The sequence below is a fragment of the Buteo buteo genome, unplaced genomic scaffold (genome assembly GCF_964188355.1).
Source record: "Buteo buteo unplaced genomic scaffold, bButBut1.hap1.1 HAP1_SCAFFOLD_45, whole genome shotgun sequence".
Classification (NCBI taxonomy): Eukaryota; Metazoa; Chordata; class Aves; order Accipitriformes; family Accipitridae; genus Buteo; species Buteo buteo.
Genome location: NW_027439212.1, coordinates 104,626 through 123,392, shown reverse-complemented (window position 1 = coordinate 123,392; position 18,767 = coordinate 104,626). Strand labels below are relative to the sequence as shown.

General features: G+C 55.3%; 1 protein-coding gene and 1 non-coding gene across 2 annotated transcripts; both read right to left on the bottom strand.

Moving 5' to 3' along the window:
• Nucleotides 1-3,975: 3,975 nt before the first annotated feature.
• On the bottom strand, nt 3,976-4,069 carry TRNAN-GUU (transfer RNA asparagine (anticodon GUU)). Its single transcript has 2 exons — nt 4,032-4,069; nt 3,976-4,011 (listed from the first exon to the last, which is right to left on the bottom strand). It is a non-coding gene; the product is annotated as a tRNA-Asn (tRNA).
• A 3,271-nt stretch (nt 4,070-7,340) lies between these two features.
• Nucleotides 7,341-11,423, bottom strand: LOC142027635 (T-cell activation Rho GTPase-activating protein-like). Its single transcript, XM_075021931.1, has 7 exons — nt 11,313-11,423; nt 9,181-9,342; nt 8,987-9,096; nt 8,661-8,856; nt 8,316-8,433; nt 8,020-8,162; nt 7,341-7,574 (listed from the first exon to the last, which is right to left on the bottom strand). The coding sequence occupies exons 1-7, from the start codon at nt 11,421-11,423 to the stop codon at nt 7,479-7,481; spliced, it is 936 nt and encodes a 311-aa protein (XP_074878032.1). The 3' UTR covers nt 7,341-7,478.
• Between the last annotated feature and the right edge of the window lie 7,344 nt (nt 11,424-18,767).

Genomic DNA, 18,767 nt, shown 5'->3' with positions numbered 1-18,767 from the left:
AGGGATAGGGAACTGGAACGATAGGAAGGGTAGGTCCCTGCATTGAATCCACGGAAGCAAGGAGGTAAAATCATGGGGGTTCTGTCGATCTACTGCCCTACTTCTGATTTATCTCCTAAGTGCCCTGTCCTGGGGTACTGACACGCAACATCACGTCCTCTGGGTGAACTTTGCTCATTAGAATACCAAAACACACCTCCATCCCAAAAGCTACCCGCCTCCAAAGTGCAACCACCCCTCACTGAGCCTGCGCTCTGAATTTTTTTCTAGCATGTCCTTTTAAAAGCAAAGCGAGAGAACTTAATACCAATCAAAGTAAAGGCATGCATGACTGGAGTCACTCGAGCTCCACCTAAATAGGAAAATAGTGTAAAAAGGCCCAAAGAAAGGGTGACTATTAGGGAAGATACCGTCGTGGACAAGTTGGGAGGACATCACTGCCTTCTGGGGTCAGTCGACAGGCTGAACCTCTCTTCCCCCCAGAGGGACACCTCTTGGGTGAGATTCGAACACTCGGCTGTACCGAGTGCTTTCCCGGGAAACTTAGAATTCTTTAGAGCTCTTTTCCTTCCATAATTTAATGCGCTTGTAGTCGACTGTATTATTATTTGCACGTGCCTTGCAGACAGTGTATTTATCATCGGCAATCCAAAAGAACCTGTACTCCTGTTGCTTTAATAAACTGTACTATTCATTAAAATCTAGCCGTGATAGTTCATTGAACGCAACCAAGCTCCTTAAGTCTGGCTGTGATAGTTCATTGAATGCCACTAAACTGAAAGTACAGTGCGCTATTTGTGCGTCCGTAATCGTGTTAGTTCAACATATTGAACGCGACCGGACTTACAGTGCTGAATTGGGCATCACCCAGAATCTAAGCCTAGCCGCCCCCAGCCCCTCGGACATCTAAAGACAAGCTGGAACGCAAGGGGGGTTATTTTCTGCCCAAAGTCTTTACCCTTTAACACAACACTCCCCTCTCCAAATTCCCTGTCACGACGAGTCCCCAGAGCCTCTCCCTTAGGACCTCTGCTGGGTCTGAACAACCGAGGAACATCTCTGCGCCACTCTGTATTTCCCCCAAAACCAGGGGCAGAGGCAGGCTGCTTGGGTGGCCTTGAAAGAGAACAAGCTCACCTGGGCTGCTCGCATGTCACTCAACGCCTCTGCTATCAGGCGGTTCACAACGCCACTCGTCAAACAGCCGTCGTCTCCCCACAAGACGCTCTCCAGCTCCCGGTACGTCTCCACTCGGTCACCCTGGGGACGGACCACAAAGGGGAGTGATGGGACTTGCTTTGCCCTTGTTCCCAGGGAGCCACGACAGAGACCTGCTGCCCCCCATATCATCTGCGTGACACGGGCACGAGGGACGAGTTGCAGGCATCGGTCAGGACAGCCACGGGGAACAGCAGGATCTTCCGCGGTGCCTCTGACACGAGCAGAGAGTCAGACAGGGAGATCGACTCCACCGGGGCAAAAGGCCACATGGGAGCCTGGGCGGTCACTCCTGAAAACGGGGGATGGCGGAGGTCAGGGGGAAAGTGCCGGACAAGGAAGGGTGTGACTGTTCACTCAACTCCTGCCTAGATTTTGGCTAACCCAGCTCCTGCTAAGGCCTGGTGTATGCTGGGAGCAGCACCATTAGGTCAAAGCGAGAGCACCGCGTAGGCAGGACGCGTGGCCAGAGAGAGCTAAAGGGCCATGATGCAGCCATTACCAGCTGCGGATGGCTGTCTCCGGCAGCCATTACCTTTTGTCTGGCAGTTTCCTCAGAATCCACTAACGTAAGGAAATGGTATAGACCCAGCCTCCAAGCTGGAGGGTATAAAACATCAGCTTACTCAAAAAGCTTTTGAAGCAGATCCAACAGCAGCTGAACTGCTGAGGCTTTCATGCTTCCCGGTGCGACACAGGGGACGCCCACACCGTGATGGAGGAGGAAGGGTGAGCGCTCTCTCGGTTGGCTCATAGGTTCATAGCAAAAAAATTCTTTTTTTTGCTCATAGGTGCACGATATTAAGAGTTACAGATTATAAGTTATGAAACCTTATGACTTGACTGGTGAAGGAGTGAATTCAGGTGATAGACGAGTCTGGGAGAAGGGAATTGAGCCCCTGTCATGTTTTTTCATTGTATTTCTTACTGAGCTCATGAAATAAAGTTGAAATCACAGCGTATGTTGTCCTGTACATTTGAGAGATCCAAATGGACCGTGGCAAAGGGGAAGGCATGGGAACGAGACCATGCCCCGAGGAGGGGAAGCCGTGAGCACCCTGCGCCTTGGGGCCCAGTGTTGCTCCTCGCACGGGCAGGAGCCCCAGCACTGGGAGCTCCCGGGGAAAGGAGTGGGGAGCAATGGCATTAGTCCAGCTTGAGCAGCAGGATCGGCGCCTGGGGACAAAGCGCCTGCAGGAGGGCAGAGGTGCTGTCAGGTGAGACGCCCCTCTGCCACGGCACCCGGGGAAGCCAGGGGCATGGAGGGGAGCCCTCAACCCCCACCTCACCTCATGGTCTTGCAGTCGCTTTAGCAGAGAAGTCCCGACGGCCACAAAGGTAGTGACGGCCGCAGGGACAGTCCCCGTCACACCGCCTCTGTCCTCAGAACGCGCAGGTCTGGACTGGGAACGCACGCATGAGCAGAGAGCTGCAAGAAAAGAAAGAAATGGCTTTGCTGGCTGCAGGGCTTCGCGCCAGGGAGGGGTGAGGATCTTCCCAGACTGCCCCAGCACTACCAGCCTGTGCTGGGCTGTACTGGCAAGAGGGAAGTCAGTGGGATGAGGGGAGGGAGTCTTCCCCTCACCGCGGCAGTGGGAAGACCACCCTGGGGGACTGGGCCCATCCTGGGCTCCTCAGTGACAGAACGGCAGCGATGCGCTGGAGTGAGTCCAGCACAGGGGCCCTGAGCTGGCCAGGGGACGGACACGGGCTCCGCAAGGAGAGGCCGGCAGGGCTGGGGCTGGGCAGCCCTGACAAGAGCCGGCCAGCCCAAGTCACCTCTGAGCGGTCCCCAGCTGCCTCACGGAGGGCAGGGAGAGGATGGATCCAGGACCCTCTGGGACGTGCCTGGCAGCAGGATGAGAGGTGATGGGACGCAGCCCCCAGCACCCGGCTGGGACAGACACTGCCTCCAGCACGTATCAGACCCCAGCCTCCCACCAGCCCCTCACCTCTGAGCGCTCTCATCCTCCGCATGGGCAGCAGGATCCCACGGATCGACACGCTGCTCCTCCAGGCAAAAGCCATGAGCAACTGGGGCAGCGCCAGCCCCAGGAGGAAGATGTAGAGCCCAACCACTGTGACCTCACAGAGGGCTCCGGTGACATGGGGACATGTGCTGGGGACGCAGCAGCACCCTGGGGACCCCCCAGGCCCAGAAATGCAGGATTTTCCATCCCTTGAATTTGCTCATGGTCCTCAAACAGTTTTAGCAAAGACTTGCTCCAGACAGCCCTTCCCAGCTCTGTCCCTGGGAAGACTGGGACTTCTTTTCTCTCTCAGAAGAGAAGACTTTTCCTTCGGCAGGGGACTGATACGGGTGGGGTGTCCCAGGCCCTTGTGCCTGAAGGCAGGAGTCTGGAGAAGAACAAGCAGCAGTGGATGGGGATCAAGTCAGGTGAAAGGCAGAACATTAAAGCAATTAAGTTTACTAAGAGTAAAGAAATGAGTCTTAGGACCATCAAGAAGAAGGAGAAATGTTTGTAGAGCACGCTACTGTTAGTGTCTTTAGAGAAAGTAGAACTAAGGCAAATTATGTGGTGGCTTGAGCTCAGGTGGGAGCTAAGCCCTGCTCCCCAAGCTGGGCAGGCAAATCAGAATAAGGAACTGGTGCTATCAGTTTTCTTTCCTTCCTCTGGCTTTGCTGAGGGGACTGAAGAGCCTGTGTTTTTTTCGAGAGCCATACGATGCTTTGGGTTGGAAGGGACCTTAAACAAGGCTAGAACACTGTGGCATAGGCAGGCAAGAGGGGAGAGGTGTCCCTGGGTGGGCTCGAACCACCAACCTTTCGGTTAACAGCCAAATCTTTCGGTTAACAGCCAAATGCGCTAACCAATTGCGCCACAGAGACTCCCGAAGGGAGCTCCTCAGGGCTTCCCAAGGGCAGGCAGATGTTCGGCCACTGCCAGGGAAGCAGAGCTTCCTCACGCGTAATAGTGACCTGGGAAGAGAAGCACCACAACCCTCAATGCCCACCCTTCATCCTTGTCTCCCTGAGCGACGGACCTCCCCTCCCACGGCATTCCTGCGAGCAGTCCTGTCCCATTCCCTGCCCGCTGCAGACCACCCACCTGCAATTAGCAAGGGCGGGCACCAAATGAACTCCTCCTGGAGCCTTGCACAAGTGCTTCCACTTCAAGAAGCACAAGAAGAAGCGGGAGGGCAAGACGGGTTCCCGCCGAGCCCCCCTCGTCCAAATGCCTGCCGCTGGAGAACGCCCAGCTCAGCCGCTTGCCCTGCGCCTGGCACACTCAGCTCCCAGGACTGCCGGAGCCCTCGGCACTGCAGGTGCCTAGAGGAAACTCCTGGCCCCAGGAGAAGGCCCCACCTTCTTCTCCCATGGGTCAGCACAGCTGGGGAGGGCTGCCAGTCTCCTCCCTTCAGGCGGTGCTGCCTCGGAGGATCGGTCCCCTCGGCTGCCACTGTGCCCTGCTTTGGGGCCCGCCCTTCCCTGAGGCGATGTTTCCTCCGATTGGCTGCATGAGATCGCTCCTCCCATCCAGTGATGGGTCAGGCGGCTCATCAGTCATCTCTGCTTTGCTCTTGCCAGCTGTGATTGGTGGAGCGGGCATGCCCCGCCTCCAACCAACACCCCCCCCCCCACACACACCCGGCAGGGAGCCCGGCTTTTTCCCCTCTTGCCACCTCTCCTGCAGGCCTCGAAGCTTGACTGGTGGGTTACCTATCGATCACATGCCTTGCCCCCGCCTCCTCAAATGCGATTGGCTGTCCTGGGCCCACTGACTCCCCAGGGACTGCTGGGTGGAGGTTGCCAGGCAACGAACTCCACCTTTAGGGCTGAGAGCCTCAGCATGGAGCTGTGGGCCCTGAGGAAAGGCTGGGGGTCATCAAAGGCGGGTTTGGACCCGAAAACCGAGGATTTCGGCCCGAAACAGGAGGCTCTGGGCACTACAAAGGATAGGCGCGATGCTACAGCTGACGCTGGGGACCCTGCGAAGGAGGGGAACCTCTTGGTTCCTCTGCCCTTTGCCCCAGGGTGCCGTGTATGGGGCAGGACTCTGGACTCGGGGAGAGGGAAACTTCCCCTGGGTCACGGGCAAGGCTGTGCCAGCCCAGAGCACGCAGGAGGTTGCCACCTCTGAAGACCGGGACGAAGGAAGACTGGCCAGCTTGGCCCTTGCCGGTGCCCCCGCCACAGCAGGAGCCCCCCTCAGCCTGCTGTTCAACCCAGAAAGGGGCTCCGTTCCCGCTTACATCCTCACCTTTACCAAGGAACACCTTTAGGAAGGACTGGGCAAGGCGGAAGCACGTGCTTCCTTTGAGCGAACTTTGCAGAGCGTTCCGTTTGGGTCACGCGCGTGTGGTGGGACCCGCGGGACAGGGGGCTGAGGCTCACGTGGGCTCGCAGCCGGGCCAGCGTGCACAGCAGCCCAAGGGACAAAACCACGTCTCTGCTGGTGGCCTCCCTGTGTGGAGCTGCCCCTGCCCCCTGCAGATGTGCGGAGGCTCGCTGGGGGTGAGGAACAGCACCAGTGGGGCCTGGGTTAACGGGCAGGGGTCCGATGGGCCAGCCAGATGCTACTCTCCGTCCCTCTGCTCGGCCCCTGTGCCGCTGCTGACCCTTTAAGGTCCCCCCGCCATTCCCCACTCGTCCCCCAGTGCCCCCCTTCCGCCCCCTGCCCACACACCTGTAACCTCCTGTGACCCCCTCGGTTCCCCCCAGTGCCCCCTACTCCCCCCAGTGTGTCACTGGGCAGTGCTGTGGGGGGTCCCAGCGTGATGGGACACCGGGAGGGCGAAGCCTGCTGTGGCGATACGGTCGGGGCTCTCACCCTTCCGATTCTCCCCCGCCATCCCCCTGGGGGGCAGGGAGCGAGTGGCTGTGTGGTGCTCAGCCACCGGCCAGGCTTAAACCACCACAACCTGTGAGCAAAAGAGTTACCTACCCACGGACGGACGGACGGGGAGAGTGCTCATCCTTCCTCCTCCCTCAGGGTGCAGGCATCCCCTGTATCACACCGGGGCGCACAAAAGCCTCAGCAGTCCGGCTGCTGTTGGAGCCCCTTCCAAAGCTTTTTGGGGCGAGCTGACGCATTCCTACCGCCCAGCACGGCGGTTGGGTTTATACCGTTGCCATGAGCGAGGGGATTCTGCAGAAACTGCCCGGCACTCGCTGTGCAAGGGTGATGGCCGCAGGGAGCAGCAAGCTGCAGGTGACGGTGGCTGCATACGGACCTTCAGCCCTTCCTGGCCACCGTGTCTGCCTACATCTTGCCCTCGCTCGGAGCTCATGGGGCTGCTCCTCCGAGGTAGCCCAAACGCACCAGGACGTGGTCCTGGGCAACCTGCTCTAAGGGAGCCTGCTTGAGCAGAGGGCTTGGACGACCTCCACAGCTCCCTTCCAACCTCCACCCTCCTGTGCAACTCTGTGCCTTGCTTTCACTCCTAAAGCACCTGAACCCAGCCCTCATGCGCGCCGGCAAGGATGCTGGGACAAGGCACAATCCCAAACTCCTCCCCGAGGGGTCATCCTCAAACAGCAGCTGCCCGCTCCAGAACAGCCGATGGCGGACACAGTCAGAAGAGAGAAAAACCGTTTTATTGAGAACATTAACTGCGGTGGGGGGCGGGCCCAGGGCTCACAGGGGTTCAGCCAGTAACAGGAAAACGGCACCTACAAGGACAGAGTCAGAGAGCGCTGCTGAATGCACAGCGCCAGGAAGAGGCAGGGTTTGGTTGCCCTCTCTCTGGGGAACACCGTTGACGAGGAATTGCTCATAGCCCAGAAGAGAGCGAGCTACGGCTGGCATTGCCGAGGGGAGGGCTCTGGCGCCTTATCCCCACGGGGAATGCCCTTAGAGAGCTGTGCGCGCGCAGAGATGCACAGGGCCCCTGTGCCACGCAGCAGGGCTCGATGGGGAGCCCCTGGGGAGCGGCCACGGGGTTCTTGCCAGACCCTGCGCAGCACCATCCCTCGCCGTGCCTTGCCAGCGGGTTGGCCTGACTTAGAGCAGTGCTGAGAGTTGGATGGGCAGCAGAGCCTGGTACACACCTGGGCTTCTTGACCTGCCGGACCTTCCTGCATCTTTTCCGTTTGCGATCCCCCAATCTGTTTTCTCTCTTCCTCCTCTTTTTTTCTGCACAGCTTTCATCTCCCCAGGCCTGTTTCCTCCTTCGGTTCCTTCTCTTTTCCTTGTCCCGAGGAGAGCCTGCAAACCTTTCCATCCCACAGTGTGCTTAGATAGGTAAGGCCACGATCCAGCGGAGACAGTTCTGATTTTAACCCAAAGTGACTCGTTTTACCTTCTTTCCTCTGAAAGGCTGCCCAGTTGTTGCGGGCGTAGCAGGGGCTCTGCCGTGCTCTCGAGGGTGGCTGGAGGCAAAGCTGGAGGTGCCTAAACCAGAATTGTTGGAGTTCAGGGGTGGCAAGGGACGGCCTGGAGTAGTAAGGGACTGCTTGCCAAATTACCACCTTAGCTCTCTGGGGAAGATGCTGCTTTGCATCATCCATCCACATTTTGCACAGTCCACCTGCCCCAAAACAGACTTGATGAAACTGTGATGAAGTAGGATCCGAGCAAAAGCCCTCTCAAGTTGACAGCTACTCCCCGCTGTCTTTTTGTAGGTATTTGGTTGGATTAAGCACATGCTTAATGCATTTGAGAAAGGACCTTTCCAGTTTTCCATACAACGTATGATTCCGTGGGGGAGGAGGAGGAACCCCAAACACACAAGCCATCGGCTGGCCGGAGGAGGCCCAGCAGCTACTTGGCCTCCTCAGAAACTACCCTCCTACCCGAGAGACACTGTCACGGTGCTTGTGGAGCAGAGCTGACATACCTCTGTCGTTTTGGACTCCGCCACCATGTCTCCCCCAGCTCCTTTGAGGACACCCAGAGAGGGGGATGCATGCAGAATGGCTTCTGCCTGGTGGCCCTGGTCTCCTCTGCCTGCAGGGCCACTTTGCTCTTCCAAAGGCAGGTCTAGAAAGCAAAACCATGTGCTGCAGTGACGCCTTGGAAGTAGCACACCTAAAGCAAAACCCACCCCAAGCCCTACACCGGTTTTCTTCTTGACGTTGAGGTTTCTGGTATCCCAAGCCCCAGCCTGGGACAGCCCTCAGTTCCTCCTCATACCTGTGGCTCCGTCCGTGGGGGCTGGCGACTCCCCAGCTGATGGACAGGAGCGGCCAGCCACCTCCTCCCCAACAATGTCGCCGCAATTTTCAATCATAAACAGCGCCAGCGTGTTCACCTGCACACATCAAACCCTTGCTCTCAACCCAGCTGCCTGAAGTTGTCCCAAGCAGCCTTTCCCACTCCCGACCCTTGCCTCTGCACAGATGGCTGTGGCTGCGGGGCTGCCTTTGCAGGCAGCCACCCCACCGGCATTTGCTCAAGGGAGGAGGCAGCCAGGGACCTCTGAGCAGCCAAGCTCGGATAGGCCGGCAAGGCTGCAGCCGGCTTGCCAACACAGCGCACCTTCTCGGTCACCTCCAGCATGGCCTGGAGCGGGAGCAGGTCCTCGTCGGGTGGGCTCAGCAGGTTTGGCCCAAGGCAGATGGCCAGGTTGCTGCAGCTCATCCTGCTGGTGGCTGCGTTGCGGCCGATGTGCTGGAGGAGGGACAGCAGCCGCTTGAGGAGGAAGAGGTTGGCTGCAGGCAACTTCTCGGCCACCCTGAGGAAACAGGGACACTAGGTTGACAAAGCAGATTTTGCCCAGGCCTGTTGTCCAAGGCAGGGGGGAGCCAGCGGCTGAGTTGCCCAGCTTTCCAGGTGCTCTCAGGCAGGCTGCTGCCCGCACTTACGCTTTCAGCTCGGAGACCTTCTCCTCCTTGCTGGTCCTCTCCATGGCTGCCATCCAGTCCTCGTAGAGGTGGGTCACCAGCAGCTTGTCGGGGATGCTTCGGAGGAAGTCCTGCAATGCCAAGGGCTCTGGGTGAGCCTTTGAAGTTTCCAGGCCGGCCAGGAGCTCCTCCAGCCGCAGGTCAGAAGCGCTCACCTTCAAGACGGCGGCCAGCAGGAGTGCAGGCTGGTTGCCCAGGTCGACATCGGCGTCGCGGTCCAGGGCCTCCCGCAGCTCCCGAAGTTCCGTCCCGCTGGCAGCTTTGCGGAATATCCCCTCCGTCGACGGTCCTTCCTGGCGCAGGACAGCCAGCAGCTCCTGCAGGAGAGGCAGGAGGACAGTTGCTTGGCCGAGGAGCTGCCTTCCGACAGCGGTGGCCAGAGCACTGCCCCAGAGCGGGCTCCTTGCTGGGGGTGAAGAGCCCAAGCCGCCATCCCCGGAGCTCCTGGGGACACCCGTGTCCCCTGTGGAGCAGCCGGAGGGAGGGCTCCTACCGCCTCTAGGGAGCATCTGGAGGGCTGGGGACCCCCCCGGCCAGGCTGGCTTACCTGGATGGGCCGGGGCAGGGAGCCGTCCTCCCCGCAGAGGGCTGCCAGGGGCTGGCCAAAGAGCGCCCTGCTGCAGCCAGAGCCCACCTGCCCTGGCGCCTGGGCAGCGGCCGGGGTCCTCCGATGAGCAAAGGGCCAGGGCAGCCCCCTCCTCTTCCTCCTCCTGCTGCTGCTCCCTCCTGCTGCAAAGGAAAGCCGAGCAAGAGCCCGTCAACGGAGACCGCCGGGCCAGCGCTCCCGGGGCCTGCCCTGCCCGCAGCGTGGTGCTGAGCGGTGCAGCAGGACGGGCAGGGAGCCAGCAGCTGGACCTCCGAGCTCCGGCTCAGCAGCTCCAGTTGGGAGGCTCCTGAGAGCCGGCACGCCACCAGGAGAGGAGAGCCTGGCCCAGCCCTCGCCCTGTCCTCCTCCAAGCTGTGGGCAGCAGCAGAGGCTCCGTGTCCCCGCAGAACCACGTCCAGCGGCCGCTGCCCAGCGGGTGTCCGTCCTTCCTTCCTCCTGGAGGTGACATCCTGCCTCGGGCTGCCCAACCTGCATGGCGACACTCGAGGGACAAGTGAGCACAGCTCCAGCGCTTGCAGGAGCTTACCGTTCTTCCCGAAACTCACCCGGTGCGTGGCAAAGTCCCCCTCCGCTGCTCGGCGGGACCGTCGGAGGCCCTTGCTTGGGACCAGCCTGCAAGAACCAGGCTGCGCTCAGAGAGCAGCCCCGCGGCGCAAAGGGCCGCCGGCGAGCTGCCAGCCGGCACCGGCAGCCTGAGCGTGGCAGAGCCGGGACCCTCTGCCCTCCCGGGCTCTCTGCCCCGCGGGGCAGGTTTCCCCCCAGCACCGCCGGCCAGGATGTGCCGGCATTCCCGGCGGCTCCCCAACCCTCTCCGCTCCCCGAGCGGCACCACCCTTCCCTCCATCCCTCACCCCACTGGCCGCACGTGCCGGCACAGCCAGAGGCGGGCGAAAGGCAGCCCTTCTCACCTCGGCCTGGCCCTCCATCAGCCTCTCCAGGCTCCCGGCGCTTAATGTCCTCCACTGGGCAAGAGAGAAGGAGCGGAGGCAGGTGAGCAGCGATGCCTCTGCCGCTCGCTCGGCTGGAGGACCAGGGCTCAGGGGCAGAGCCCAGACCGGGCAGGCACTCACGGTGTGGCGGCGGCCCAGCTCCTTCTCCAGGAGCCTGATGGACGGGACAGGCGTCACCCGGGCTCTTTTGGCTCCTTCTGGTATCCTGTGCACCGGGAAGGGACAGGGAGAGAGCTGGCTGAGCCCCAAGCTGCCTCTTCTCCCTCCTGCGGCAGCTCTGCCCGAGCGAGAGCTGCCGGCAGCCACGGGGGCACCTCTCCCCAGCTGAGGAGCTGCGTTCCCCCGTCCAGCTGCACCTGCAGCATCCCCGCGGCTTACCCCAGGAGCGTGCCCACCCACAGCTCCTTCAGCGCCCGGGAGCTGCAGAAAGAGAGGAGAACCAGCGTCAGGCCCTGCAGGCCCTGCTGCTCCCAGCCCGTGGGCAGAGGCGGGTGCCTGCGCAGCCCTGCCCCGTGGGGAAGGACGCCGGAGCGGGACGAAGCCCCGTGGGGCAGGACAGAGGCGCTGCCCGAGCCCTGGCTCCTCATGTCCTGCCAGAGCAGCTGCTTTCGCCCTCCCCTTCTGGGGACCCAAAGGGGATGCGGGACCTGCCCATGCCCCCATCCCTCCCTGCCGGCGTGCTGCTCGATCCCTGCCCAGGCTCTGCACGCAGGGCAGAGGCCGTTCTCACGATGGTGCGGGTGTGCTTGGGAACGTCTCCCGCCTGGCCGTGGCACTCACCCGAAAGTGGCGACGCAGGAGCCGCTGGGCCAGACGAGGAGGATGGAGGTCCTGTCCTCATCGCCGCCTTCCTCCTCTTCCTCGTCCCCCGCCGCCTCCTTTCCGCCGCTCAGCACCCACAGCTGGTCCAGGGCCAGGCGGAGCTGTGGGCGCAGGCTGGTGCCGCGTCTGCAGAGAGCAGAGAGGAGAGGCAGGCGGTGAGCTGGGGGTGTCCTCCTCGGGGTCCCCCCGGGCCGAGCCCTGTCCCCCACCTGCCCTTGGGACAGACATCGATGGGCGCATCCAGCACCAAGGGGCCGGGGCCTGGGGCTGGGGCCGGGGTGTCCCGGGGCTGGGGCCAGGGCCAGGGCTGGGGGAAAGGCAGCTGGGCTCTGAGGGTCTTACTGCAACTTGGCGATCACCAGTTCCTCCTGGAGGAGGAGAAGGCGTCTCTCGCTCCTCTTGCGGCCCCGGGTCAGCCGCACGTCCGCGCTCAGCACCGCCTCGGCGTCGGCGAGAGCCTCCCTGCAGAGCAGAGAGCGGCGGGCATGAGAAAGGCCGCTGCCACCGCGGGTCCCGGCCGTGCCCCCGAGGCACAGGGAGAGCTCACCTGGAGCCGCAGCAGCAGTTGGCCTGGCCCATCCTGCCCGGGAGAGGAGGACCCTCGCCGTGGACCGAGGACGCGGGCCAGTCGGCGACAGCGGGGATGGGAGGCGAGGTGCCGGTGCCGGTTCGGTGCCGCTCGGTCAGATCCTGCCTCCTCCCAGCGCTCCTGCGTGCCAGCACAGCTCCGTGCTGCTGTCTCTGGCGGCCGTGGGCTCCAACTGACCAACATTCCGAGCCCAGCGACCAACATTCTAAGCCCAACGACCAACATTCTAAGCCCAACGACCAACATTCTAAGCCCAACGGAAAGTGGGAGGGGCACTGGGGGGAGAGTTCTTTCCAATGTGGCCGTCTCTGCCTGGCACTGGGGAGCCCAGGGCTCGACAGAGCAGAGGGGAAGGGCTTGGGACTTCTGCAGTCTTTCTTGCTAGGACCTTCATGCCCCAGAACTGTGCATTTCCCTAAGCCACTGTGTCTTAGTCAGAAGTGTGTGGCTATCCCTGGATTCCCCTTGCTTGTCTATGTAGCACCCTTCCCATTCCCGCCCTTCATGCACATCTCCCTGTGCCACTGCGATGAGGATTAGAATTGTGTGGGTTTTCTCTAGCCAAAGCAGTGGTCAAATTGGGGAGGCTCTCTCTTGGCATGGGACAGTGAGAAAGAAGATGACCATGCTGATAGGGTGCAGATACAGTTTCCAACTTGGTAACGGTAACTTGGTGTTTTGTGCTTTCTGCATTGCTCTGTGTGCCTCAACACTTCACACTGCAAGAGAAAGGGAATGTCATGGTCTGGACCCAGACACCAATATGGACCTCCCTCCCCACGAGAGGGAGAGTCTGTGCAGCATCACACTTTTGCTCTGCCCTCATTAAGACGAAAAACACTTTCACCCTAGACGATTCGTCCCTGAGAAAGACAGCTCTCAGACCATGCAACACTAGCTGGGACAAACATCCTCTCCTGGATAGTGGCATTAAGATAGGCTGTGTATTTTGAACCGTCTGAAGGTCATTGAAGAATGGCCTTGTGAGAAGGTAATCTTGGTGAAGCTGTCGACGGGGCTTCTACGGACATGGGCTCACACACTAACAGACATAGCCATGTGCCACTTATTCTCTTGATCAGCTAAAATATATGATCCATTCGTGAATTGATCTCTTCCTGAATAAACCTCAAACTTCTAAAACAATGACCTAACCAGCTTGAAAAGGCCCCAGGACAGAAACTGAAGCCATAGTCTTAATGGTCACTTTCCTGAAGAGAGATACTGACTTTACAACTTCACTCTGGTTATAATCACAGGATTTATCTTTGCTGCTGCTGCTGCTGCTTTCTCCTCTGAGGCTGGGATTTTGTTAGAGCTATTTTAGACCAGGTCCATGTGATGCAATGCTGACTCTGGTCACGACTATTCCATGCTCCTGTCTAGAGGCTGCTGCTCACTGTTTGGAGGGAGGAAGGGAGCCTAAAACTTCCTATTTTATCACAAAACTGTCTTTTTATTGGTAGCCCAAAATATTATTGTTTTATGATCTTCTCCAAATAGAAAAATCCCTTACGTAAGTCATTTCACCTGCAGCTGGTACCACTTTCACAGCCCTCTCGATCCTCTTCTGTGAGTGCATTACAGGTACAAGCACGTGGCCATCCCGTGGGGTAGCATGTGAGCAGACAACAGAGGGCTGAAGTCTTTGAAGTGGTTTGTTGGCAGGCAAAACAAGCAGGAGAGGCTTTCCAAGCGCTCATGGTGCTGCAGTCAGAAAAGCGTGTCAAGAAAATGTGTGGAGATGAGCTGCACGGTGAGCGTGGGGCTGCCTGTTCCCGTCATACCCAGAAAAGTTACTGTAATTTGTGGTTCTCCTATTCTGGGCCAGTGGGATGAAGCTGGGGTATAACCTTGAGAACTTAACTGGTCGGGAACACAGAGGAAGCAGTCAAGCACAGAATCTGAGAGAAGTGTAGTCCTGAGCATGTCCTTTATCAAGGTGCCTTGAAGACATTCTCATAGTACAGCACACAAAAAAAGAATTGGGCAGCACGTGGAAGAAGACTCAGAAGAATGCCAATAATACTGCAATTTACCATAAGAAAAGTTGCAATTTCAGCATTTCTTTCTGTTCTCTGTTCATTCTAGCACTGTTCAAGACAATCTGGAATGTCCAAGAAGTGACTGTGTCTGGTCCCACAGTTAGATGAAATCTCCCAGCTGTAAAAACAGCTGCTGCTGCCTATTTATCACACAAAAACATGATTTCTTGATGGTAAGTCTAGTTCCATGTTGCTCTTTGCCAATGTCAGCAGATGTTGATGTTAATATATACAGCATCAGGAGCAACAGAAGGAATCACTGTGGCAGCTGTATTTTTTCCTCTGCAATGAAGGGCATTCCTGCCTTTTATTTGGACTTTGTCTTCAGAAGTAGAAGCAATGCACTACAGTGTACAGGTTAACATCACTTCAGTAGGCTTTTGTGAGTAAATAACAGTCCCATAAGCTCTAACGACATGAGAAATGTGGGATGTGAACTAAATACGATAAACTACTGAGTACAGGTTTTTTTTGGTAAAGTACTTACACATCCATGAAGGAAAAAAACAAAATGAAAACACCATGTTTTGGGATACAATTGACATTTTCCAGCAGGAAAAATTCACTGTGTGCAGCAGAGTTCCTGCTAGGATAGCAACAGTGCACACTGCGGTTACTCTTTGGACAGTTCATGCTAGCTCATCCTACAGAATGGCCGTCTTGCCAGGATGATTCTGAGTAAGAAGTTTTACTGCCTGCATGTTCTGTTAAGTTAGCCCATATTTGGGTTTGTTTGTTTGTTTTGGTTTTTTTTTCTTGATGTTTGCTTGCAGTTGTGTTGCATTACAAGTTACAGGAGCCTTACATTGAAGGGAAAGAAAAACAATGTTAATGTATGAAGCCCTTTTTGTTACTCTAGTGAGCACTTACTTATGCCACTAATCCCATGAAGTTGCTTGCATAATTATGCAGCCAAGTTAGAAGTTACCCACATGAGTCAATTTACTCATGAAGGTACATCATTGCTAAGGACGATGTTGTTGTTCCAAACAAGGCAATACATTTTGCTTTCTCTCTCAGCACCTGCTCCTCAATAAATAGAAGAGGGCTGATCTGGAGTGAGAATTGCAATACAAACACCCAACTACCTGGAGTTTTGTTCTGCAGAACTCATGTTAAAATCGGGACTCATTCTAATTGGGGTCTGTCAAACAAATAGAAAGATAAGCCTTGCTTTTGTAAGACAAACATGAAAGAGGTTGATTATCAGGCCCGATTTCCCTTAGATAGTTCACTGCATCCCAGGTTACATACATCTTTTCATTTAGAAGTCTGGAGGTGAAGTGAATGCTGCGTGTGCTTTTTTGTTTATTTATTTTTTGTTCTGTACAAAACAATCATCTCATGTGGAACCTTGCAGATGGCTTTGCAATAGATTGTAGTGGGTATATACCCCCTTACTCTAGTCTCACTTCTAGATTTCAAGTTAATTGTTCTTTTGTATTCAGAAGGAGAAAGCTTGTTCAAATACCAACTGCAATTGCCGGGAAACTGGCAGGCAGGCCTGTTGCTTTCTTTGGAGGAAAAAAAAGCAGCTAATTCTTGTATTCACAGGCAAAACATTCATAGCTTTTTAGTAGGTGATTTTTAAACTATAAAGACGTTAGAATTAGGTGAACACATCTTTGTTTTAATGTGCCTCACTCAACACTTTGTATTGTTATGTGTGAGGGATACATTTTTCATGGTCAAATTTCAGCTATGTTGCATGTAAATATAGCAGCATTTGTAAAAGCTGAGAAACACAGCATGTTCAAAGTTTCGTACAGATATGTGATGGTAACCTACCTTAATTGTCATTTTAATCAGTAAGTACATCCTCACGTATCATTCCTGAAGCAAGTGAAGTGAGGTGACAGTTAAATAACTCAGGCAATTAGACATGAAACACTGTGAAGTTTTCAGGTGGCTGCTTTTGTTTCATAAACCAAAATATCAGAAATCCATATATCCAGTCAACAAGATTTGATATAGCAGTTATTTATAGTTTATAAAGGGAAAATGGGGTTTATATGGAATATACACTTTAAGTGAATTCAAGGCACAAAAAGTTTAAAAAAAATTAGCAGAGGAGCTATAGGTATGTTACCGATGGATAAACAGAAAGAACATACATAGGTTTTTCCCCTTCATTTCTGAAGGAAGAAAACAGCTACAGTGAAAAGAAGGATGCACCGAACTAACTTACAACCAAGGGAATGTGGAATAAAGCAGCAGGAAAAAAACGGCTTTGTGAGACAGGGGTAGCAATCATCTTAAACGCCTAAGCATTTGTATGTGTTCCCTACTTTTTGTGGGTAATCGCTCATAGTGTAATAGTGTGTGTTCAAAATTCTATTCATCTTGTACTTGCATTTCACATTTTAAAAACTCATAAGCAAGACGTTTTTTATTGTTCTCCTGCAGTAGAGGTGAAATCCAGAGGCTTACAAAAGTCAGGAATCTCAGCAGGAAAGAAGAAAAAGATCATTTGGTTGTAATCTTTAAAACTAGAGTTATTCACTAAAGCCTTTTTATAAGACAAGCATCTAGAACACTTTTGTTTCACGGGAAAATACTAAAATCGGTAGAGGAATGGAAGTCTTTCAAGAAGGAAAGAAAAAAGGTGGTGCTGATGTTACCCAGCAAAAATTGTGATTTTTATCTTGGATCTTGTGGTGTTTGGTAGGGTGTTTTAGTCCTGGTTTTTGTATTGCTCAAAGTCTGTGAAAAAGCTATCATCTTATCTTGAGATACAGGCTGAAAATATATTGGCTATTGTAAAATCTCTCTTACCTCATTACATGTGGGATTGGGGGTATGGGTCTGATTTGCATTTCATGAATGTTTGGGGTTCTTTGTGTCAGGACAATATCTCACAAGGCCTTTCATGCTGAGTGCAGAAGGGAACCTGACTCACAGGTTCCTGCCCCACGGGGCTTCATCGTCCTGCCCCTTTGTCCTTCCCCTCCTCCTTGTCCTCATCCTCGTCCTCGCCCTCGCCCTCGTCCTCCCCCAGGCAGGCGGCCATGAGGCCTGCGGGGGCCGGGGCCGGGCCGGGGCCGGTGTCCCTGCAGGGTCAGGCAGCAGGAAGGAGCGCCCCGGGGCATGCTGGGAGCTGTAGTCCTGGGGCACGGGGCTGCCGGGGGCCCTGGTGGTTCCCGGGGCATGCTGGGAGCTGTAGTCCTGGGGCACGGGGCTGCCGGGCGGCCATGTTGGTCTCTGCAGTCTCTGCTCCAGCTGCGGCCCGGCTGAGGTGAGGGCTGGGGCTGCCCGTGAGGCGAGCGAGGCCCTTGGGCGGGCGTGGGGGTGTGGGAGCCGGGCCCGGCTGAGGGAAGGAGAGAAGGGGCAGGGTGAGGGGGGTCGCAGTCCTGGGTTTGTGGGTTTCACACAGACTCCCTCTTCAGAAAACACAGCCTCTGTGTGGGTCAGCGGTCCCTGCAGAGCTTTAGTATTTGTAGCCGTTTTTATAAATACACAGCGGGCTCACACGGTGCTGTGCTTCTTGTAAACTGCATCGCTTTTATCCCGGCTACAGCCTGGAGGGAGCAAGTGCCAGCCGGCAGATTAAGATGGAGATGAATGCAAGCGATACACTTGCGATGGTGATCCTGCCACAAGGCACGCTGCGTCTTTGTTATAAGTTACGACGAAAATTTGTATGCCAGCCCGGGGATAAACCAATCCAGGTTTATTGTAGCAAGCAACAAGCAGGCAAAACAGCGCTGGGTGGCCGGGGAGTCTCCGCTCCACCAACGGCACACACCTGATGTGGTAACGTGTTTGACAGTTAAACAGTTAAGTGTTACATATGTATGGGAGTTGCAGGTACGCCTATACATATGCATGACCTATTCCCGCTTTGCATTAAAATTAATTCCAAGAGGTATTACAATTAGTTCCGAGAGGTATTACGATTAGTTCCAAGGGGACACTCCCTCAAGTTTATCTATCCAAGCCACGGAATCGGCCTTGGCCGGTTTCTGGGACCAGTTCCTTATTTTCTCAGAAAACTGCTCTTGAGGAGCTATAGGATAAGGTAATCAAGACTGGCTCATCCTGCTTACTTAGCTCAATATCTAGTTTCTGCACTTGTTACTGTGGTTATTACAGTTAAAAGCAGCTTAGTTACTAAGTTGTAGAGATCAATATATTTTAACAATCAACAGGTTTGGTGAACAAATTGGTTATGCAAAGTTTATTACAATTCCCCCTTTTTGTTTTTCTTATTTTGTTCCTCAAACTGGGCAAGAGCTTCTCGAGCTAGGGAGAGAAGGGGAGTTTCTTTAACAATTTCGTCTTCTTCTAGGTGCTTATAGTGTCTTCTTATCAACATTAGGTGTACAGCTTCTAATCGATTTTTTATCAATCCAGTAATTCTATTCAATATACAAGGTGCAAAGGTTAATATTAACATTATGAGAACTAGGACAAAACTAAAAGCCTAAGTTATGTAGACATGGGTCTCTGGGTACGAGTTGACATAAAGATTGATTAAAACTTGGGGCCCCGGTAGCAATTACTTGCTGTAATATCATTTGATCCTCCCACCTATAGAGCGTCCATTTATAAGGTTGGTGGGGGTTCCCTTTACCCTGGGTTATCCCTATCAGCATTAGTAACAGTCTTATCATCCAAATGCTTAATCTTAAGTTCAAGAAAAGTGGTGTACCCTTACCCTTGCGACAGGTATTCCGAGGTTGTTGATAATCATTTTGGTTTTTGTCTTTACCCCTGGTGAGAGATGGGA